Raw genomic sequence first — 24,493 nt, forward strand, 5'->3', positions numbered from 1 at the left:
CACATTACTTTGGAACAGAAAATGCATAGCCTGCAAGAAGATCATTGTGCGTTGCCTATGCTAATGATCTCAGAGAAACTGCCAGCTGTGCCAGCCGTAGGCAGAACTCTTGAGAACTGTTGCCACACAGGTGTTGTGGTCCACAACATGACCAAAAGGAGGGGTGTCTTGGAACTTGCTTTCCCTGGGAGAGGTTATGATGCCTGTGGGTATCAAAGGATGCAGCCAAACAAGGTTTTTCCCTTCCAGCAAATGTTTCCAGTCAATGCTTTATCCAGCAGTAAGCTTGCCATTTAAAACCACAAAACAAAAAAAACTAAAACACAAATGTAAAACTGAATGCACTGTACCAGAAGTACAAAAAGCCTGTGAGTTGTATGGTTGTTAATGTCTCAAGATGGCAATGACCTGTCACTGCAAACAAACCTGAAATGAGAAACAGCAATGAATATGAAGACAAAAATAGACTTAAAAAGAACTTGCACCAAAGCTTCACCCATGTGTGTCTAGATTTGTGAGTATGCATTTTCTGATCAGCAGTGATTCTTTTTCTGCAGATATCTCAGTATCATGAAGAAAAGCTTTTCATCTTTCTAGGTTCCTAGACAGTGTTGCATTTTCAGAAAACAGCCTTGTACAGTTGAACCATAACCAAGGAGTCACAGAGCATTTTTTTAGGATTCATGACCTGCAAAGAGAGTTCACCTCAGGTTGTTTAACACAAATAGTCAGCTGTTCCAATATAAATGTGCCATGTCAAGGTCATTATTGCCATTATAACCTTTTTATTTATTCACTTTTTAAAAATGTGCCTGTAAAGTACCTCTCTCCTTCCTTTCCCAGTGTTCCCATCCCCTTGCTCTGGGATTTGCTAACAATACAACATTTGGGGTAGTGATTTTCAGTAGGACTGTTTTTATGTCAGATAATTTTAGAGAATTCCTTTTGGAAGAAGCCTGGAGAATTTTACAGTTTAATATTTTAAAAGTTGAAAGTAATTTATTAATGGAATTTGGTGGTATAGCAACTGAGTTTGAAGTACATGATAGGCCAGAATGCACAGCTATATTCAGTGATGGTTTTGGTATCCTCTGGCTTCTGTATTTATTTAATGCCAAATGATTTTTAGCCAGGTTTAATCATGTTTGGTTTTTGATTGATTCACCAAGTTTATTTGCATGAGATCTGCTTCAGGAAACACTTAGTCAGTGATCACCAATGTTTGGGCACAGATGAGACATACTGTGTATTCTAGCTCTTCTCAGAATGAAGCAATAATTTGTAAGCTGTGATATGTTCTAAGCTGCAGTACTTTTTCTAAGAAAGAAAAAATGCCTTGTGCACACGTGCATCCATCCCTTAACAGATCGCTCCTCCCAGACCTGTCCCTGGTCCTTTCATGCATTTCTTTATTATGTCCAAATTTAAATTTGATGTAAAGTATAACAGTACAAATGGACTCATGTTGCTTCTGTTGTGTTTTTACAACAAAAAATTGTTTCTTCCTCTTTTGACACCAGCAGTGTTCAAAATGAGAAAAAAGTGACCGCCTACAAACTCCTGTGCTATCAGTTGAGAGTCCAGGTGCAATATGTTACTTCAGGTGGGAAATGTATAAAGCAGACATACTTTATATTTTGGCAGAGAAGGGAGTCACTTGAAGGATGTGTGTTTGTTTTCAAGGCATCCAATGAGAAATAAAACACAAACTTATATCTGTGCATTTTAAATTTTTTTCATATGTAGTAAACTTATCCTTTTGCATTCTTAAAGAGCTATAGTTTCAAAAAAATAGAATTTATGACTTCTGGATGCAGCAATGTGATTGTTTTCAAAAATTTTTATAACAATAATAACTGTAAAGAACCAGAAGTTGGGCAGGGCATTTTCTAGAACTGACTCTTTGACACCAAGTTACAGAGTTTTCATTTTTAAGCTGTGAGGGCAGAGCTATTAGACTGACATCTTATAAGACCGTCTGCTTTAGCTTGGGAATTCTGTTGGAAGTGTTCTCTGTAAGAGCACAAACATTGAGTGCTGTTGGTAGGTCTCTGGATTTCCATCAGACTCTGAGGGGGATCTTAAAAAATCGGAACCATCACATTGGGAGGATTTTAATTTTGTCAACGATGACTGAGGAACTTTCCTCAGTGTCTGTGAATTGTGATTATCTGAATGAACACCACTCACCTGAAAGTAATAGTATCACTCAAATTGTGGTAATGTCTATGCAACTGTGTGGTTTCACTTAATAAAAAGTACTGATACAGGCTCATGCTTATTTTTGTTACCCTGTTGCATTAAATTTGGAAGGGGTCTGAATTCAGAACGTGTTCCCAGTGTGGTGATGCCTGATGTCGTAGAAATGTGAGCGGTTCCTCAATACAGAGCTTTTTAATTTGATATCCGAATAATATGCGTCCTTCTAAATTGAAAAAACATTAGCTTTGGAGAATTTTATTGATGTTTAACTGTGTTTAGCTTCATGCACAGCTATATAATGGGCTCAGTGAAAATGATTCTGTGTGCAGCAGAGGTCCAGAGTACCAAATACTGAGAAGAAGAGAGCATGTCTTCAAGACAAGAATGTTGTTGTTCCATCTTAGAGACAGGAGAGTTAGCACTGCTCAGGCCTACCAACATGTCAGTGTCCTGCAAGGCTTGAACCTTCAGTTCTTTGAGCTTGTAACCTGTGTGAGGCTGGAGCTGCACAGCTAGTGGACTTTGGACAACTAATTGATACTGTGCATCTGGGATGTTGTCTCAGTGCCAGCTGGTTCCTCTAGACCTCATCCAAATTAGGGATTTTAAAAAATGTATTTTTTCTTCTTTAGGTTTCAGACAGTGGCAGCATTATGCCCAAGGGTGACCTTTGAAACTTCACTGGCAAAATTTTCTTTGATGGCTAAAGTACTTTCTTCTGTTTCTACCTCGTTTTGCTTCAGAACAAAACAAAACAAACCTCTGAAACCCATATACCAGAAAAACAAACAAAAAATATTGTTCTTTTCTCATGCGCTCTAGAACAATATAGCAACAATAGTGAGTGAGGAAATGGAAACATTTGCTTGTGAAAGGCCAAGATGACAGTGTGTGAATGCAATCTTAGCTTTTGTATGATCCAACTTTTTTTCTTAGGATTTAATCTCTCCAATAATGTAAGCTCTTAGCCTTGATGTATTTTGGGACTGCGCATTATATTCTGTATGCTGTGATACTGAGGCAGCATAGTGGTGGCTGCAGTTCAGTAATGTGTTTCAGCATGTACTCAGCCTGCTAAAGACTGGCCAGTTAATAACAAAAAATGCAAAGTTGTCAAAAGCAGCGTATACTGGCATATGTGGACTGCAGAACTGAAGAATGCATCTTTCTGTAAGTTAATGATACCTATACTCTTCAGTCAAATGCTTAGCATTTGGAAAGATAGGTTGTATCTTTTAGCCAGTAGAAAAGTTGAATTTCTGCTTGACTTGCACTTCTCAATACAGATATACGCCAGTAAATCTCAAATCAGTTTTAAGTGAATGTAATCTCTGCCTTTAGCATGAATGTTCTGTACACATAGAAAAGAAAATAAATGTCTTCTATTCATTAAAGCAGAAACAGTTAAAATGTGTTTTATGGTGGATTTTTAGGGTTTGGAATGGTTTTCAGTGTTGACATAGCTATCGAAATGCTAATTACTTTAGCACAGTCTGATAGCAACTGGGTCATGTGTAACAGTAATACTGCACTAAGTACCTGTGATGCTCAAATGTGCATAAATATGTAGAGAAAACACTCCTCTGTAGAATTCTGTTTAAGATACACCATATGTTAGTTGTAATGCTATTCTTGGCTACATTTAAGTAAATGGAGGGCCAACATTTTTGGCAGACCAGCAGATCTTTGTTGAATATATATAAGTTGGTGCCTACATTAACTTCTGATGTTTTTCTTGTATGCTTTTCTTTATTATACTCTATGCCCTGTGCATCTTTAAATCTCTTTCTTTGTTCTGTTGATATGTGGCTAATGTGAAGTAGTAAAGCTGAAATGTGAAGTACTTCCATGGTATCCCTACATTTCATAAAATGGTATGCTTACTGTGTTTATTAGTAAGATGGATTTGGACACTGGAATTTTCCCTTTATTGACTTTATGACCAACAGTATACAACCTTTAAACAGTCTTAAAAATGAAGTGTTGCTTTTTACAGCAATAGGAACAAAGTCATTAGAGAAAGAACGGCAACAACAAAAGAATAATTTATCTGAAAGAGTACTGTGCCCCAGTGGTAGGCTAGGTGGACCAAACTCATCATGGCCCAGGTGTTTTGAACATTGCCCATTGCCTGTAACACCTGTTTCTCTAAGCACTGCTCATGCTCTGCTTGTCACTGCTCCTGAACCTTGGCCTCTCCAGCCAAAAGATGGTTGAACCATATTTCTCTGAACTAAGGTTTCTAATATTTTCCCGTAATAATTCTCTAGCATCTGCTCAGAGGTTTCTTAACCACTTTGTACATTGTACCTGTAACTTCCAGTTAGTGTTAAACGTGACAGTGTACAGTTTTCATAAATTATCACCTATGTCCTATCATTTCTACCCTAAGTCATTTAGTTCTGCCTATCAAACCTGGTCTGATCTGTGATCTTCGTAATCTGTCAGCATATATACTTATAACTGTGGTTGTGTTGAGATTGCCTTTTGCATTTATTTACTAGACTGATTAAAGATCATTAGCATTTATTGAGCAGATCTGAGAGGGAGCAAGTGTATTGCAGAAAACTATAATGATGCTGTTGGAGCCTTTACAATCAATCGCTTCAATTCCTTTTCTTTAGTGCAGGGGAAAGGACGGGGGGGGGGGGGGGGGTTATCACCTTGTTGAACAGAGTATTTTTGTTCTAAAGGAAATTCAGGTGTTCTGCTAATCCAGATACGTTCAGTGCCCTTCCCCTTTCTTCAGCCTCAGGTAGAAGGTGTGTGGAAAAGGATTGCCTTTAATTCTTACCTCATTTTTCAAATTGTTTGCTACAGTTGTTTTATGAGCCCCTGTGTCACTGCCAACCTGCCAAAGTCTATTACTAACTTCATATGAAGCAAGTTATGTGATGATGAATTACAGATTTCTGTGTTCATTGTTTAGCTGTTCTGTACCTGGTGTTGGGTATGGCTATCCCATGGGTGATAACAAAGAGTCAATATTTTCTGACTAAACTGCTTTGAAATCTCTTATGCTTGTGTAATATGACAAGGTGACAAGTCTTCAGTCACACAAAATTTTGAGTGCACACAAGCTGCATAGAAAAGATATGCAGTGTCCAAAACCGGTATATTATTTCAATATAGCTGATAAACATCTGACATATGTTGTTCTCACATATTTCACTTGCCTCCATCTGCCTTTGGGGTTAACTCTGAAAATGCCAACATGCCTAGTTGTTCCATACAGTTGTCATAACATGCAGTTTGCCATTGCTGAAGTGTGGTACAGACATGTACAGACGTTTGAAATTTTAGTTAGGTTATTGCCTTTTTTTTGGTTTACCCTGATGGTTACCTGATACTGGAGAACATATGTGATCCTCTAAGAAAGAATGACATGAAACTTATTTGTTTAGCTAATTATGTTTTTAGTCTTCCTATATGGTAGTATTGAATCAAACTCCATGAGTATACAACTTTGTTTTGTATGTTTCCCTGCATATTAATTGAAGGTCCGTTTTCTTTTTACTAGACAACCAGCTCATTACAAAGTTAAAACTTCTGGATTGTTTAGTTTAGTTAGAACTTTCAGTCTTAATAGATATGCCTTTCTTTCTCTGCACTGAAGAGGTGTTTCTCTAATTCTTGCAAAGAGAGTGTTTTGAGAGATGGGAAAGAGAGGCATCATTTTCACTCAGAATGTAATCAGATTGTTTATAGCTGTCAGCATTAGTTACCATAGAAATGTATTCATGGCTTTGCTGTTCCTAGAAGGGAGTCAGCTCAGCAGGCACCCTTAAGAGCTTCGTCTTCAGTTTTTGAAATTGCTCTCTAAAGTATTTTTTGCAGTCACTGGAGTGATTGTTTAATTCAGCAATTACTTTTGATACCTAGCATGCTCTTTTTGTTGGTGCAGGCTAATACAAAAACTATCCTCAATGCATCTATGGAATATGTTCATAAACATCTCTTTATTTAATTTCATTGCATAGATGGCTACACATTTCTCCCTGAGTCATCTGTTGCTTTGCTTTAATTTCATAAATGTGGAAGAACTTTTCATAGCATTTGCTTTGTTTGTTTAAAGAAAGGTTTTGACTTAAGTTTCTGGTGTATTTTCCTCTTTAAAAGGCTGAGTACTTGCTCAGGCCTTGCTCTACCATAGCTATTTTTTTCTTTTAGACTTTGATTCCAATTCTTGAATAGTTATGGGTTTGGGTTTTTTCTTCTTTCTGTGCAGCTTTTAGTGCTTTGCTCCATTGTCGTTGCAATGGAACCTGAACCCTGAAAGACAAATTGAAGCAACAGGTTATTATTCCAGATGGAGTAATGCAGGCATGGTGGCAAGGTCTGAAAAATGAAATTCCCCAGAGGGAGCAATGTGAGGTTTGGCCGGGTGCTGCAGAGAAGTTACTGAAGTTTTCATTAGAGTATATTGCTTCTTGCAGAGAAGGAACATGGGGGACTTAAACAATCTCACAAGGGAAAACAGAAAACTTTCAGCACCGATAATACCGTGTAGTCTAGCTTTTCATGGACCTTGAGTACTTACCTTTGTGACTTTTGGTTTAATGCTTCAGTCAGACCTGGACCACTGGCTGAGCATCTTACTGCTCTTTTTCAGTACTTCAAAATGCCAAACTTGTATTGTGTTGACTGCTGTTGACCCATCATAAGATCTCAGCAGATGAAAATAAGCCAGGTGAGGATGACAGGTCCTATCCAGCCTTTCATGTCTCACCCCCATTCTGCAATCGGAGTAATAGTGTACGTGTGTAGTCATTATTTTCTTCGCTGTACAAAGCTGATTGACTCTGTTGTGGTGAATAGCCTGGTAGTCTTAAGATTTTTAAGTTAGGATGAATACAAAAGATGGCAACATTGTTTTTAACCTTTAGAAAAATTGTAAACCTCTAACTTGAAACGTTCTGAGTGCTATTTAATACAGTGTGTCTTGTGGAGTGTGCAGGCAGTCTGAAGCACAGGCTTATTGATGTATAGACTGCTCCTCTTTTATCCCAAGTGTATGTTAGTCCTGGAGGTAAATTTTGACATGGCAATTTATTAGGTATATCAAAACACAGAAAAATGATTTAAAAAAAAAATTGAGGTTGGTAGTGATTAAACCTGACACAGAAAGAGTGCATTTGGAGAAGGCACGTGTACTATCCTTACTTTGCTCAGCAAAGAATCTCTGCAGCAGCTGGTAAAGTCCAACATACATAACAAAAGCTGATCTTTTCTCCAGAGATCTTAAGGTTCAGTCTAAGCTCTAAAAGATGTCTGCAGGTTAACACTTGAGCATACAAAAAAGTTGACTTGCATGAAGGACAGATCTTATGCATCAGCACTCTGGTAGTTGTGAATAATTTTAGGTGTTGCGTCAAAGAGAGAACGGTGAAAGAACTTGGTGAATATTTAAGGGGAGCTCTCACCCAAGAGGAACTACATGGAGGACAGTGAAGGTGCTTTTTTGAAAATAAAACAGACAGAGGAGTTAAACTGGTTGTATGAGCTGACTTTGCAGTAAAGATTGTTCTGTTGCTACTGAAAGAAAAACAAGGTGAGAATAACGGGAATAGGAATATTAGCTGTGAATGGATTTGAATGTGAAGACAAGAATATTTCATTAGATTCCTTTCTCTTTTATAAAGGAAGTAAATAACAGGATGATGCATATTTCCTGAGCACTTTTAAATCAGGTTAAAAGGTGGGAAAGGCCATTTGCTTTGACTGTATATGCCATTGCAGATGTCCTAAAGCATCTAAAAGCTTCTGGGTTGATTTGAGGAACAATCCAAAGATTTTCCAGTGTGTATAAAGTTATGCAAGACTTTTGCAGACTTGAAGAATAAATTGTAGGGAGTAGGCCAGAGCTCTACTTAAAGTGTTCTTGTCTGCTGCTGTTACTTATTATAAAATGTTATGTGATGGATGTAAGCAGTAGTCAGAAAGAACTGTTTGCCACGTCTGTGAGGAAGCATTGACGTTTGTTACGAGTCTTTTTTGTCTGCTCTGAAAAAAGCAGGTTTCAGTACTGGAGATAAAGCTGAATATGAAGAACTCCCAGGTCAAGTGGAGCAGTGCCTCATTTGAATGACACTGCTTGCAGCTTTCAGATATCCCTCTGTATTTATCATATTTGTGCAGTACTGTGCTGACTTGCAAGCATGCTAAAACTGAAAAATAAAGCTTGCATTTTAGCTGCTATGGAGCAGTAATATATTTTCACTTCACTTCCTCACCTTCAGTCTGAGTAAATCAAAATGCTTTTATAACAATTAAGCTGCACAACTCTCCTGTGAGAGTTAACGTGGATATTCATGTCTACAGTTAAGAGAAACCAAAGCCTTTGGCGGTTAAGTGCTTTTTTCTGAAGGTCCAGTGAAATAAATATCTGCTTCCTAGTCCTTTCTTATAACTCAAGATATTAGTCTTTCTCTCCAAAGTATAAAATTTTATAATAATCATATGTGGCAGTGAAGTTCAAGGCAGATTGTCCATGTACCGGATAACAAGTTGCTGATCAATTTCATGTGGCTTTGAATTAAGGATAGTTTGGTTAAGTTCTTAAGGATAATCATAAATTCAAGCACAAAAGATGATCCTCTAATTAATGAGACTATTCATGATTTTAAAGCCAGGCCAAATGTGAATCTGAATTGAGGTCTGAGAAGTGAGGCATGTTTCCAAAATAGTCTTGCAGACGGTTGCTGTAAGGATTAACTATCTACCAACTTAATAAACAGAGCCAGTATTTTCATGTTTTGTATGAAACAACGCTGTAATACAGGGGATGCTCTAAAGATATCTTACAATGTACTTGGTTCTTGTTTTTTTATTCATTGTAATATCCATAAGCCACAGAAGTCATAATTGCCAAAGGCAAAAAAAGTTGAGCGAATTTGCTGTTGCTTATCAAATACTGAATGTGAGAGAGTAAAGGGTTTGCTGTTTGGTGCTACTGAAACCATTCAATTGTGAAGAGATATGCTGTAGAACATGTTTTTGTGTTGCAGCTGACAACATCTTATTTGGCTGTTGATGTACAATAAAAATATCCAGAACTGTAAAGCTGGTTGACTAATACTTGTTACCATGCAATAACGCTTCCCAGTTTGTTGGATGTGAATGAGAATCAGTTCTGTGGTCTCATTGTACTGATAGTCTTGTTTGCCACCTAACCCCCAGGATGCATCTGTTGTGTACTATTAAATTTTAAATCTTAATTGTTCAGCTGTGTCTACTCCCATAAATATTAAAGATCATGTTAGGGTTTTTTTTGTGTGGAGCATTGCTTACTTTTCAGAGGATTTGGGTTGTTTTTTTGTTTGTTCATTCTCCCACTCATTTCTAATCTGCAAAAATACCAACCTTTTAATCATACCCCGCAAGGTGCTATAAGTGCTTGACTTTATTGACGTTATCGGTAACAATTTGCTTTGCCTTTCGGGGGGATTTGTCTTATAGCCATATTGGCCTCCTGAATTGAAATAACTGAAGGAGCATCATTTTCCAGTTTATACTGGGCTCTTTGCAGCATGGAGGCTTGCAGATATTCCTGCTTTAACCTACCACTGTGATATTTGGGTGTGCTTGATTTTTCTCTTGGCCACTAATAGCTGTAATTGCAGAACTGTATCTGAAGTGATTTTAGCTTCCATTTAATGGACAGTAACTTTGTTGCTGCTAGAATGACTGCAAAGGGAGATTTAAAGGGGCAAAATTTGCATGTTCTAAGGACTTCAAAAGCAAATGACAAGACTCCAAATTCATTATTAATTAAATAAAAATAAATTTCATGATTTTCCAAGCCAGTTTCACAGTTTTTGTAAGTTTAACAGTGGAAGCATGATGTTACTATGGCCTGTGGTTTCCTAACATACAGCTAGGAACGATTTCTTTTCATGTTTCTGACTTGTTGAAGTGATTCCTTGAGATGTATGCAAGTTGTTTAAGAACTGACCTGCTCCGTACAGGGCTAAAGAAGCTATGGTGGCATTAGTTTTTATTTTAGCTTGACTTTTTCAAATGGTTTCTGAGTTCTTGTAGTTTTACATTCTTCCTTTCTTTTCCATGAAATTGCCAGCATTTGGTTGTGTTCAGAGATTAAGGACACTTTGTTCTGGAGGTCTCACGGAGAACATAGTTATCCCTGCTTATATCTTGCTGAACTCCCAAAAGCAGCTTGCTTTTAAGCTAATTCAAAGAAATGAAGTAGCGCAGTTGTGTTATATCCAGATATATCTGCTGCTTCTGTGTGTACTACTGTAGTGTCCTGACTATTCCTACTGATAGCTGCTTTATCCAGTGAGATGTTGTTTAGAACTGTTGCATGATAGCACTTAATGCACTGTGAGGCTGTTAATATAAGTAAATCCTTGATACACTTGCCATTTCTTTATTACAGCCTGCATTAATTCCCAACCTGAGTAGAATAAAAGAAAGTAAGTACTGGAAACAAATGTTGTGCCTGATGGGCTGGGACTGCTCTTATTAATGGTGCCTCTCATTTCCCTTTCAGGTTGTTTGTATTCGCTCTACGTGGAATGCTCTGTCTCCAAAGCTGAGCTGTGATACAAGACCCCTCATTTTAAAAACACTTAATGAACTGTTTGCCCTGGTTCCCTCATTAACAGTGAATACAAATGAATATGAGGTATGTGCCCGTGGCCCAAGGTGTGCTCCTTCTTTTAGTGTATCTCTGCATGCGAATTATACACATACCTACTTATTTTTGGTTATCTGAATTGAACTGCCTGGCTAATTCAAATTAATGATAATGCACATTTCCCTAGCATTGCACAGTTTCAGATTGCATTAATGAATCCCAGGAGATGGCTGAGAAATACTAGTCTTCACCAGTGCAAGGTAATCTGAGGCTTTCCTCTTCCAGAATGGGGGCGTGAGGGTATTTACAGTTCAGCTCTGTAACCCCTTCACTCTGGCTCATTTTGTTGAGGTGGCAGCAGTTCCTCTCAGGTGGATAGTGGCTTTTCCTTTAGCCAAGGAAAATGACGTGAATGCATGTTTTGTTTACTTTTATAGAAATTCAAAGCTCAAGTTATCAGCTTCCTTTGGAACAACACACAAAACAAGGTAGGTGACACAAATGAAAGAGTTTATTTGTGGTGTCACATGCTGAATATTAGTTTTTATACTTTTTTGTCATGAAAAAGTTAAGTGACAGAAATCTCATTTTCTAATAATGTCTTCTCATTGTCACTGACTGTTCAATACTGTTTCTGAAGCTCTGTGATGCTTATGAAAGTTGATAACTGGTAGTCCTGAGATCATTCTCTCTGCCACTTCCAAGAACTGGTTTTACACAGGCAGTTTGAGTTCCCCTGGTAGACTTCAGCTTGACATGGTAAAGCTACTTTTGCTAAGCTGCAGCTGTGACATTTAATTCAGTTTAGACATGCTAGGATTTTAAACTAACTTGGATACTGACTGAATAACTATAACGTGGAGCTCAGTACAGGAAAACTACACAGGTGTGTCCACCTCCTTTCTTTGGTGGGGTTTTGTAGCAGTGTGTGAATTTTGGGCCATCACAGCCATGTGACTAGGAGAACCAAAGTAACTTTGTTTAGATATAGCTCAGGTGTTTCTGCATGAACTGCAGTCACAGTTATAATGGAGTACAGCAGTCACAATGTTGGCCTAGATAATGAGTCTTTCTAGTTCGCATGTTATGTATAAAGAAACTAATTGAGAAAGTGCCTGAGGAAAGCAGTCTTATTTATAAGAAAAGAGTAAGTCTTTTTCAGCATTCAGTGGTTAGTGGATAGGCTTTTTTATATAGAGAGTCTCCATGTGCTGTGCTTGTAATTTTTTTTTTCTTCCTGCTCGTTTTTCCAGGATGCTGTTGTAGCAGTTTCAGCCTATAAATCACTCTCTTCATTTGGCTCTGAAGAACATACAGTTCTTCACCTTCCTGAACAGGTAGCAATGTTGTATGTTTAGCAGTGAGTACATGTAACGACGCTTCAACCAGACATAAGCTGTATCATATTGGAAGGGAAACAAGGTCTTGTGCTTTCTCTACCAGGCATGCATGGGAGCCTGGTACAAGGGAAATGAACTCATGCTAGCGAAATAGGATGCTATTGTGTGTGATTAGCACAGCTAACTCTTAGAAGCGAGGAAAGCTGCAAATGGAGGCTGAGTGAGGTCTAAGCAGTCAGAAGGTAGTTTTTCTTCTTTCATTAGTTAAATCAGCAGGTTATTCAGGTACCTTCGGGCACTTGGTTGGTATCTTATGTTCTTCTGGTAATGCTTGAAATCAGATTTTGACTTGTGAAGTTTTTAAGACACTAAGCAGCTCAAGTGAATATTGTTCCGTGCACTGCTGTCCCACTCATGCTTAGGGCTCCTGTTTCTGAATTAGGCAAGTTGATTTGAACAGTAGGTGGTTTTGTTTTTTTCTGTTTTGTTTTGGGGGGCTTTTTTGGAATTAAGATGAAAACTTTTCCTGTGTTTGTGTTCTGAACTTTTACAGCATGATATCATGCTCCTTTTGATAAAGGCAGGCAGAAAGAAATTGAGGTTATTTATTGGAAACTTTGAATGTGTATGTATAGGGCCTTTAAACTCTGAAACTTCAGTTTGATCAGTTGACTCAATAACATGACAAAATGAAGGAGTACAAGGAGACCAATGTGTAAGGTCATCTGTATGAATTGCTTTATTTTTTTAATAATCTTTTAAGAGTGGCTGCGCAACAGTCCGTAATCTGTTGATACTTTATGATGTAGTAAATATTTCTGTAATTTTTTATTTCCTGCACTGTTAGGAAATTGGCTCCATCTGAGTGTTGTGACTGCCTCTCTTAAAAAGGTTAAAATAAGTAGCTTTAAAATTAACAAACAAACTTGCTATATATAAACTAATAAAAAAAGTTCAGCATAAGCCCTACAAATAAAAATGTGCTTGTATGGAAAAGCACAACATAGAGAATGAAAGAAATCTCTAAATACTAGTGCAGTAATAAATCTCTTTTGTGGTGGTACATAACTCTGTATTAATGGTGTTACTATTTTATACTCTTTCACTAGATAATGAGTAAATATGTTTTCATCGAAAGCATTGAAATAATGTTCTTCACATTCTGAAAGCTAGTATAGAAAAATAACTTTTTTGATCAGTAATATTTGCTGTGTATTAAAATGTAAAAATACAATGTTTTTCTGAACAGCTGAAGAAGAGTCTGAGTGAAAATGAAGGCTTAGTACTATTAGTTCAGTCCATGGGCGTCATGGTTAATTTTACTATTACAGATACCGTAGATTTACATACTTGGGTGGTCTCATAAGCCAGGTGCAGCTAGAAGAAAAACTTCTATTCCTTCAGCTGCAAATTAATGAAATGGACTAAGATAATTGAAATGGACAACTTTTCATATTGAGTGGGTGTTTTTGACATTTGGAATAATGAAAGTTAATGAGTATTCAGAGGTAAATGTTTTTGTGATCATACTTTCTGTTTTAATCTTTCAGGCACGACCAGAAGTTGATCCACTAGAGGAGACAGACATGAATGAAGAAGAAGAAGAGAAGGAAGTAGATCTCTCTGTTCCAGGCTCTTCCTATATCAAGCTGTTGTCTCTGACACCAGCTCCTGTTTTAGGAGGTAGAATGCATTTAATATTTGAGGTTGCTGTCCAGCTTTAGAAGCACAATGACTATACAGGCATGTAGCTCCTTTATGACAGTGGCATGTTAGGGTGCAGGCTCATTTTGTTTCTGGTGAAGTATCTTACCAAATTACAAGAAAAAATACCAAGTAAAACTTAAAAGAAAAACAAACAATCCCCCCAACCCTGTCTTAGGAAAACATGGGTTCAGAGGTCCTGGTAGTGGAAAAAATGGTTATAATGTTGTAATGTAATGTTGGTTATAATGTCCTTCTGTTACATGGTTTGTCTTACAAATGTAATACAAACCCAACGTTTCATCACAGTACAAGCTCAAGAGGGAGGACAGTGCAGACATTTTTAAAGGCAGCTCTGTTTCTAAGCCCAGCATAGGTTGAAAAAAATCCCCCTAAACCCCCTTTTTTTAATAAAGCCTAATTTTTCCAATATAAAGAGCACCGTGCATTTTTTAACATTTTAAAATAATGTTAAAACAGTACAATGTACAAGATATAATCAATCAGTAAAATTTCAGTGCTATCCTTAGTTATAATGATACGTGTTGATAATGAAGTATGCTTTAAGGGATCATCTCTGGTTGTTGCATCTGTTTTGACATCTAGACAGTTGAATCACCTTTAGAATTTGGAGATTTTTATGTTCACCTGAGTACTATTGTTAATGCTATCTTTTATCTCCAGATACAAGGTTGTAGCATTAGTACCTAGGTGCAGACATTGTTATGTCACTGTTTGTAGAATGCCTGGGATATTGATCTGTGATTGCCATATGTAGGTGTTACCGTGATATAACTAACCTTTGAAATATTTTTCTAAAGCGGGGCTCCTAGAAACATGCTTTCACAAAATACTCTGTGTGTTTAGCAATCTAAAATATGTGCAGCTCCACCTAGAGAAAGGGACTGTATACCCCATTTAGTGAATTCTGAAGACTTTGCAGGGAAGCCAAAGTAACTTACTTCAACTAAAGACAGTGATGCATCTGGGCAGAAATCTCAAGCCATATAATAAACAGAGACGGGCAACTTACCAGGAAGGTGGGAAAACTGCAAATGGTGTTTAGAGAAAACAGATTGAAAAAAAAGATGCAGCTATCACAGACTGGTATAAAAAGATGCATGCAAACAGCCTTTCCACCCCAAAACATTCATTAAATAGATTCTTAAGTCTTCATCTGCTAACAAACACTGCCAATTAAAACAGAATACAGAGTACATGCTTAAACAGAAGCTTTAGTTTTGTGGTCAGCAGGAGTTGTTGTCATGAATTACAGGGTGATCCTACCCGTGACTGGGTAGGAAAATGGATGTCAGAAGCAATGACAGAAGTGCCTCAGGAGCCACTAGGTCTCTATTAGGTCTGATTCTGTGCCATCTGATCTGATGGAATTTTGTTGTTACATGTTACTGAGGTAATTCAGTACTTCCTAACTGCTTGGTAAGAGAAGGACCCAAGTGCTTTTAAAGACGATGATCTCTGTTTCTCAGAGTTTCCCCTGCAGTCTTTGCTAGTGCACACCAAGTCAACTAAAACTTCCAAAGGAAGTGCTGCTTGTGAGATCTTTCCTCTTGCTTTTCCTAGTTGGCTCCTTGAACTCTGAGCTTCTGCTTTTTACTTTCTCCTCCCTCCCTCCTCTTACATCCTTGGAAGGAAGAAAATCTCTAATCTTATTCAGCCTCCTTATACTTCTTGCTGAGGAGATGAACACTTGTTGCTATGGCAACTGCTGGTAAAATACAGAGCTTCAGCCCAAAGATGGTGTTGATATTGGCATTACTGTTGAGTTGTGTGATTTTTTTTTTCCCCAAGAGCCTTCACCGGCTCTATGGGAGGAAAACATCTAAGTTTGCAAACAAACCTACAGAGACTGTTTCTGCAGCAGAGCTGAGAAGAAAAACTAGAAAACAAAGTAGAATGTAGACTTTCTATGACAATTGATTGGAACATGCCGCAGTTCGTTTACCATAACTGTCTGCTCATGTGAACCACTGGAAGCTGAAGTTGTGGGGAATATCTTCTGTCAGACTCCTTTAAAACTGCTTTGTCATTTCGATTTTCGTATTGTCTGAAATCACTGGAGTGTGTAGGGTAAGGGGAGGGTTATGATGGTCTTTGTACAAGCTATTTTTGATTTTAATAGTTTTTTATCCTGTGTGTCTGAGAACTGTCTGAAACCGTGTAGTCTGAGAATAAAAAAAGAAATACACACCACTATAAAAACCACTATAAGCTTCAGGCAACAGTTGATAATTTATTATTATTCAGAGGAACATCTGAGGTATTAGTTACCTCTTTTTTCCTTCAGACTGATTCCAAGCATTGATTTATGGTATTCTATCATTTCCAGCACATCCAGATATTTCATGAAATTCACCTAGGTTTTCTAGTTTGAGGTCTTTGTCTGGCAGGCTACACCCTCAGTCTGTATCTCTTGCCTCAGAATCTGTTTTGGATGCTTGTAAAGGCTACTTCAGTTTGACTTCATAAACAAGAAATAATCATATATTAATACTTTGTAATTTTCAACACAGCCTGAACATAAAAGGTACAGCCTGAGAGTGCAGAACTTAACCACAGCTGTAGATAGTTTATTGCAGAAATAATAGTACAAGCCTTGTACTTCTGTCTGCCTCCCTGCTCCTGCATGCCTGCGCTTTCTACTCTATTTGCACAGTCTGCTCTTAAATCTTCTAGAAAACAACGTTTTCTGAGAGAACATGTTTTATTACATTTGTAAACATAACTTTAATTTCTCACTGTCCTTCCTTCAGCCTGTGCCAATGTTACAGGTATAACAGTCAAAGAATGTAATTAACAGTTCAGGGAATAGTTCAGGCTATTTTTCTTTTCTGCCTGAGTGTCTGACAGGACTTATTCAGACTCTCTTGAGCTGAAATTGCAGTAGCAGTGAATATGGTGTCAGACTTGCCAAGAGTTCTCAATTCCTTGACCTTGAGCTTTGATCTGAATGTGTAGTTATGAGTTCAGCTAAGTATAACTGCCCTGAAGCACAGCTGCAATTCTGGGTCTGCCGGGATTTTTTTGGTGTCTCGGTCATCAGGCTCTGACCTTTCCTTTCCACCCTCTTGTTTTTCCTACACTTCCCCCAGCATTTGAAGAGTTTGCAACATCACTTGTGAAACAGGAGATGGCCAACATGCCCCGTGGTGTGTATCATTCTGCTTTGAGAGGAGGGACCGCACGCTCAGACCAGGGCAAGAGTGTGGCAGGTGTTCCAAACTTCTTGCTGAAAATGTATGAAAGGAACAAACAACCAGGCATGACACCAGGCCTTGCGGGTAAGCTGTCGCTTTCTTGAATCCTCACAGGTCTGTTAATGCACAAGTGTTTAAGTGAGGCACATATACAAGCTTTGACCCAAAGAGATTTTTCTGAATCAGAGTCTGAGACTGGATCAGTTTAAGAAATAATCATATCCAATGCTATTTTCATATGCTTACATAGGCCACTTATGCTTTTAGATCGTTGGCTTTTATTAAATTAACTTTAGAAGTTCTTTGGTTTCTCAAGTATGTCATATGCAATACTCTTCTGAACTATTATCAAGAGAATTTGTACTGACATTCCTTTTCTTCCCGTTTCTTTAAGCTGGCATGTTGTTATGTTACGACCTTCCAGTCCATATGGGCAAAGATGGCAAGCCTATTAATCGTTTTCTGGCCAGCAGGGGACGCAATTTCCAGCAAATGTTGATAGCCCTCATTCATGAGGTAAGATGCAGGCTTTCCTTCCCTTTCTGAAGTATTGTGCTTCCTTTCTCTCCCTTATTACACAAGGAGTAAACATCACTTTAATTTCTCACTGTCCTTCCTTCAACCTGTGCCAATGTTACAGGTATAACAGTCAAAGAATGTAATTAAGGGAATAGTTCAGGCTGTTTTTCTTTTCTGCCTGAGTTTACAATTTTACAGTTTGTTTACAATTGTTTTTTACATTACATTACAATGTTTACAATTAACTCTGTTAATTGATCATTTTGCATTGCTACAGAGGTTAATAACATGCATCTCAGGGTGAAGATTCTGTTCTCAGGGCATGAATAAGACCGTACAAATTATGTCACTTTGTTCTGCCAAATGTGATACAAACAAGAAAGCACAGATGAACATAAGAATGTCTCCTGTCAAAAAATTAGACTGGACTCAGGCAGAATCTCCAGAGATGAAAACAGTATATGGGTAGCTGGGTATTTTAAAGATTTTTTTCACCCACAGCAATGCCAACTCTTACTCTAATTTTTCAAGGATAAAAAGGTTAAACAGTCCCATGACTCCTGCCTTCCCTTCCAAAGTCTGTCCCATAAACAGGCAGTTTGATACTCTGAGAGATGGATTGCATGCTGTTTTGCACAGAGAAGTTTTTTCTTCAGTGCACAGGCTGAATACTGTGTTGAGACTGAACCAGAACTGTATAGAAAAGGAAATGCTTTGTCTAAAACTCCTGCTGTACTTCTAGCAGAAGTTGGAAGGGGTAGTATGAATAAGGTAGGGGTTGCAAGTGGAAGTGTATTTGGCTCCTGATTTTGCTTGGTGACTATCATCCACCAGAACTGGAGCTTACCCCCTGCAGAGTTCCTGTACAGTGCTAATGAAATCACTGACATCAAACATTTTGTTATGAAATAAACAGAACATGGACCTTGAGCAGGAAGGTTGTGTACATGGGGATTTTGGAGTTTTTACATTAGCAAATAGGAGTGCATGGGGCTGTGTTCTGATCCTGTGATGCATCAGCCTGGCTCCCTCCTGGCTTTGCTCCCAGTGCTGCTCCATGATTGCATTTGTACTGGTTCACTCCCGGGATCTCTTCAGAGCAAACCTACTAGTTCTTTCCAAAGCAAACTTGTCTGCAGCATAGCTTGCCTGAAGTTTTCTGATGGACAGTGTAAATGTGAACCATTGTGAATTTGATTTCTTCTACCTAGGGTGGTCTTTTAGCTCTGGCTTATCCCTCAAACACTTCCATACACTTAAGCGTCTCCTGTAAAAAATACCCCCCTAGAGGGCTGTCACACAACATCTCATTTTGGGCACTTTGAACTGAAAAAACACAAAAAGTAATAATTATGTCTTGAGGCCTCAGAGACGCCACATCGATCACAGAGGAAATTTGGGCCAAGTGCTATGAGGACGTAAGCCAATCTGTATCAGTTGGACTTGGGGCTAGAGATCTCTCCCTGGTGCTGTCTACAAAGTCTATGTCAACAGAGTTTTAAAGTAGTTCAGTTACGAAGTTGTTCCCTCAAAATAGCAAAACAAAAAAAATACAGATCTCAAGCATCTAATCAAGGATGCAAATTTTATAGATGTTTTCCATCTTAATGTCTTTACTGCTGAAGAGTGAAGCTATAAACTGGAGATAATACCCCACATCACCACAGGGATGTGAAAGTAAAAATTTATTAGGGCATCCAAGCAGCTGGAAAAACACTAATGGTGAGCACCAGGGGAAGCCCGTAAGAATACTGAGAAATGCGTCATTGGAGGAGATGTCATGAGTTGTGAATGAAGCATGGGGTCCTGTAGAATCCAGAGAGAAGAGCTCAGCATTTTGTGTAGCTGCAGCATTGTGTGAGACCTGGGTCCAGTGCCAAAGGTTCCAGAGCGGGGGGAAAAAAAAGTAATTATATGATAACAGACATGTATTGAAATGTTTCATGAACTGAATTACAGTGGTATGAAGAACAATTCTGCTATTCTGTAGATTTTTGAATACTGGGTTTTGTGCCTGTGGTTTGTTTGCTTTTTCCTTCTAAAGTACTATGTCTATAAACAGTCACATGTTGCCCTGGTAAAGCACCAATTACTATCTTTGGTAAAAATCTAAATCGTGTTATTTGTTTGTGTGGACTAGCACTGATTATAAAATCCAGCAGCTCATCAAAAATTGACCTTTCTTGTGCTAGCAAACTACCTTCTGAATCATAAAAATATAACCTTAAAATAGTTTATTTGACAACATGTATTTTATATGTGAAAATGTGCAAAACTGGAGATAGTATTGAACAGCTGCCTATTACTGAAGGACAGAAATGTTATAAAGATATTAAAAGTACCTCAGAAAAGTTGTACAAAGTCAGTTGATTCAGGGTATAGGTAAACTAAAAAGAAATCTGAATATGTTTAAAATATTCAACTAAATAAAAAACATCTTTGGACAGCCTTAACTGTGCCCTTTTAGCAATAACCCACAATAACTATGGACATTTGACTAAAATATATTGGTATTTGTGTTCTCAGATTAAAGAGAATTTAAAGACAAAATGGGGGATGGGTTGCTTTTTTTCTCCTTTCTAGAAAATGAGCTAGAGTTGAAGTTGTCAAAAAAGAAGAATAAATTGGGCCTTTACCTAGAATAGCAGTGAAATTCTAGGCTCATTTGACTGGCTTTCATACTGTAGTATGTAGTTCAAGCCCTCGGTCATCTTTTGGGGAACAGATTTAACAGTTAAAACAAGGAGCTTAAACTATAAAGCCACTATATAGCAGTACTGGGCTAAGAAGCCTGAGTCAGTAGTACCTGTGTTCATTTTTTTCCTGCACTGGGTATAGGAGGTAACCATTCTTGCAAAGTCATTGCTTCAGTGAGTCCAACATAGCACATTAATAATTTGAATCCGTAAAAGTATGCTTAATAAGACATTTCTTTACTGCTGCTCTGACTCCTTTTCCTATTTGTTTCTTTTTAACCTTATAGTGATTCTTTTTAAGTAAAATAACAAGTACCGTATTAAAGTAAGGCCTTAAATTTGCCTTTAAACCATGGCAGTCAGCATTAAGTTCCAATAAAACCGTGAGTTGGATGTAAATACTAAGAAATGAGATTTAACTGGGAGATAGCCGGTGTCACTGCTGTTGAAAATCTCCAGCAACTAGCAGTTCCTTAGTTAGGGACTAGTAGTCATCAATGTAATTGCCATACTCTCATAATAATGTTTGTATCACTTCAGCAATTTGGTGTATGCTTATATCTGTATAATATGAGTGTGCAGGTTGCATGTCGCATATCTAGCTGGATCTTTGCATGCTTAGTTACCATAATTGCACTTGGTTTTTCAATACTGGGGAATGGGAAATGGCTTGAGGCAATCAGTTTCACTTTTGTGAAAATCTTTGTGTAAAGGGATCATCAGTGAGGTTCTGCTATACAAGAAAAAAATCAGTTGCATGAGGTTTGTATGCAAGCAGAAGAATTTTTTCTTGTGTGCTTAAATGTCTATAAAGCATACAAATAATAAATACCTGTTTTAGTTGTTATTTAAATCTAACAGAAGCAACACCACCACAAAGATAGCTTGTGGTTAAAGCTTAAGGGGTTAGACTGTTTCTGTCTCCTGTGTGCTATTCTAGCTGAGGGACTGAATGCAGCTGTAATATCTATCAGCAAGAACAGATTAAGATACGGAAGGGATTTTTAATGTTATTTGAACTGGTATCTCATGGGAGGCAGAATATGTGTTCAATGAACAGTCGTACATTAGAAATATTGTATTGCCCGTTACTGTTAACTATGACTTAGAAGAGGAATATTCTCTCCCCCAGAAATGAGGATGTGCTGGTTGATTTTTCACTAGACAGATCTTGTTAACTTTAATGTCCTTTCAAAGACAGGTTACTCTAGTCATGCTGGTCAGAAGCCACCAGGATCATGGGATTTTCTTTTTTTTCCTCTAAGGCTGCCTGGACCACACTGGACAAGTCACCTGGGCTAGATTAGCCGGTAGTTACCAGTGGCTGTTTCAGCCTTTGGAGTAATTCTCCATAGGGTCTATGGGAATAATCTCATTCTAGTGTCACTTGTCTCTGTCATGAAAATGAATGAAGAGGAATAGTCACATATCTTCACATCATGGGCCATGTATTTTGATGGTTCTACAAGTGTATGTTTTGAGTTAGAGACATTAAAGCCATTAGGCTTTATCAAAGCAACTGATCTTTTATTTCCTTAATGGAAGTGAACTGGATGGTTCATGCTATAGGCAGATGGCAGCTGAGGCAGCCTCCCTTTGGCCCACGTTTGTGGTAAATGGTGACTTTGGCAGTGTCAGCTGGTGGAATGTTTTCAAAAGAAAAGGGGGGATGGTCTTGCCTTCGTATTTCTCTCCATATTCAAGCATTTCTTGTTGGAAAAAACGTAATTACTTGAAGGTGCAATTGCGAAGTTGGATGCCAGTGTATGAGCTGCGATGGTGATTTGCGTAGTGGTTGACTGATGCTATTCAAATAATAATCATGTTAGGCACTCTTTGTAGTCGCTCACAGAAGAAGCATTCCTTGCTTGTGTTGTAGGTGAGCTCATTAGGTGTGCTGTGATGGCATGCACCTCTGAGCAGTAAGGGGAAAGCTCCTGTTTTTTTCTGGACTGGTTTTATTTCAATATACACAAGAGATTTCAAACTTTATTTGAACTTTGATTGTAGCACTTTAAGATGGTAATCAGATTTGGTAGAACAGAGTTCAGAATTTGCTGTAGTGTATTATTTTGCATATAGATATTTCAGTGGATGTAGTTCAGATTATGGGCTACTTTGTTCTGGCTTCTGCTATTGGATTTATTGCGTGCATCTCCACCAGTAATGAAACAGTACTCAGGAAGTAAGGTTGTAGGCAGATTTTTGCTTTCCTTTTCCTTAGTCTAATATGGCTTAGAAAAAGATGAACAAATACTTTCTCACAAAGGAGTACTGGGGTGAGGGATGGGGGGAGTGTATGCATGCAAGTATGTTATAAAAAGCCTTTGAGCAAAACTTCAGAATCAGTGAAGAAGTGAAGTATCATCTGTTTGATATGGATATGTAGTGCTTGCCTTATATGTGAAATCACTGGGGCTATAATTTGTATGCTCCATAGGTGAGAAGCATTTAAACACATGCCTAAGCACTTTACTGACATATGTTAGTGTCTCAAACACGTTCTACAGCCACGCATTTGTTAAAGGGTTGAGCTGAATTTAGGGCTTACGTGAGTTGGGCAGGGATATCTAGGTGGAAACCTGTGGTGCTTAGTAACAGAACTCACTGGGATTCCTGGTGTCTCTGCCCTACAGCAAATTTTAAATTAGGTCACAAACATTAGTAATATCAATTTCTGGGTCCTGCGCTTTGCTCTTTAAATGATGTTATCTTAATTAGATTCTCAGAGAAGTGTTAGAAACAGCATTTATTTTGCAGTTCCCCATATGCGTTTTGTGTGCCCTCTGGCTGTGTCTCAGTGCCGAATGAGTGAGCGGTGTTCAGCAAAGGCTTGTGGCAGGGCAAAGGCACCAATGCTAAGAGAAAATTCATCTAGATCTTTCCCTAGTATTTGCTTTTGTTGGGAATGCAGCAGTTGGGGGGAAGCGGGCTTCTGATTTCATTTGAAATGACTCAGGTTTGCCGAAGTCTGCAAAACTTGTGCCATGTGTGTTGAGAAGTGCTGAAATACAGGAGCAACCAGTGCATCTCCTGTGTTTTGCAAGAGCTCCCTCTCCTGGATTGTGGCCAACGTAATCTCTGCTTGTGCCTTTTCTCGAGGAGGTACGTTCTTCTTAAACTTTTAAGCACAAATAGGCTCTAACGTGCAGTATTAGCGCCCAGGTTGTGATGCCTGTGGTTCTCATTGCTTCTGTTCTGAGGCCGTGACTGTTTCTTGAAAACTGCTTGCAGCCTGGTTTACCCAGGAACATCTTGGGGCCAGGGTGTGTCAGTGTTTCACAACCACTTTTAGGTAGTTCAGAAGCCCACTGTACATTTCCCCTGTGCCTTCATACATGTAAGTTGCACACTCAAAAAAATCTGGACTTTGTTTTCTCTCAGCTTTATTCATGCTTGCTGGTGTTAGTTAACCAATGCTTAATGGAGTTTTTTTCCAGTGATGGAGGAGAAGTAAAACCAGGTAGCTAGTTTTCTGTACTGAGCTAACAGATACCAACGCTGCTTATGTACTGATCTGAAGTACTATGTCCAAACATTTTCAGTACTAATTAGATGGTTTTTGATTGGGCTCTTTGTTTGGTGAAGATGTTCTACTTCCTCTTCTATCTTCCTCTCACTCCTCAGATACCCAAAATGCTTACCTCTGTGGGAAAAATTAATTCATCAAAACCTTCTCAGTTTTGCTGGTCATAGGGTAAGCACTTCTGCCGATTTTAGATTTAACATGCAAGGGTGCTACTAATATTTTCCTGATTAGACACATGGTCGAATTGTGTTTTACATGCAACAATGCAGAAGTCTTTTTCTTACATGAACACCCTGAAGTGTTTGAAGGCCTGTTCTGGCTCTTTTGGAGAAGTGTGGATTATATGGTATACGTCATATGAGACCAGGCAAACCTAAATGCACAAATCTAAACTAGTTTTAGAATGGAGGCAAAAGAGAAGACTGGTGTTTCTGCAGATGATTAAGGGAACTTAAGGCAAACAGTTGTGATTGGAGACTTGCTGCTCATCAACTTGTTGAAGGAGTTGATGAGCAGAGATGAGACAGGATGTGTGAATACAATTTTGGCTAAAAAAGGAAGAACAATGTTATTGAGGCATTTAGAGATGAGAGGTTTTTGTGTAGGATGTATCTGTATTTTCTGTGGGGTGGAGTAAATCGTCTATGTTTTGATTGTTTATGGCTTTTAGGTTGTATTTATTTGCA

The 24,493-nt window shown here is 38.3% G+C and overlaps 1 protein-coding gene across 4 annotated transcripts in view; it reads left to right on the forward strand.

The window, feature by feature from the left end:
• The window catches only part of FOCAD (focadhesin), a 124,769-nt gene that overhangs the window by 59,546 nt on the left and 40,730 nt on the right, over positions 1–24,493 (forward strand). For 3 of the 4 annotated variants that reach the window (XM_026097886.2, XM_026097883.2, XM_026097885.2), the window contains 6 exons: positions 10,715–10,849; positions 11,239–11,289; positions 12,055–12,138; positions 13,692–13,824; positions 16,959–17,147; positions 17,458–17,579. In XM_026097886.2, coding sequence (XP_025953671.2) covers positions 10,715–10,849; positions 11,239–11,289; positions 12,055–12,138; positions 13,692–13,824; positions 16,959–17,147; positions 17,458–17,579 — 714 coding nt within the window. The remainder of the gene's footprint in view (positions 1–10,714; positions 10,850–11,238; positions 11,290–12,054; positions 12,139–13,691; positions 13,825–16,958; positions 17,148–17,457; positions 17,580–24,493) is intronic. The other variant, XM_026097887.2, reaches the window with a different exon arrangement.

The sequence above is a fragment of the Dromaius novaehollandiae genome, chromosome Z (assembly GCF_036370855.1).
Source record: "Dromaius novaehollandiae isolate bDroNov1 chromosome Z, bDroNov1.hap1, whole genome shotgun sequence".
Lineage (NCBI taxonomy): Eukaryota > Metazoa > Chordata > Aves > Casuariiformes > Dromaiidae > Dromaius > Dromaius novaehollandiae.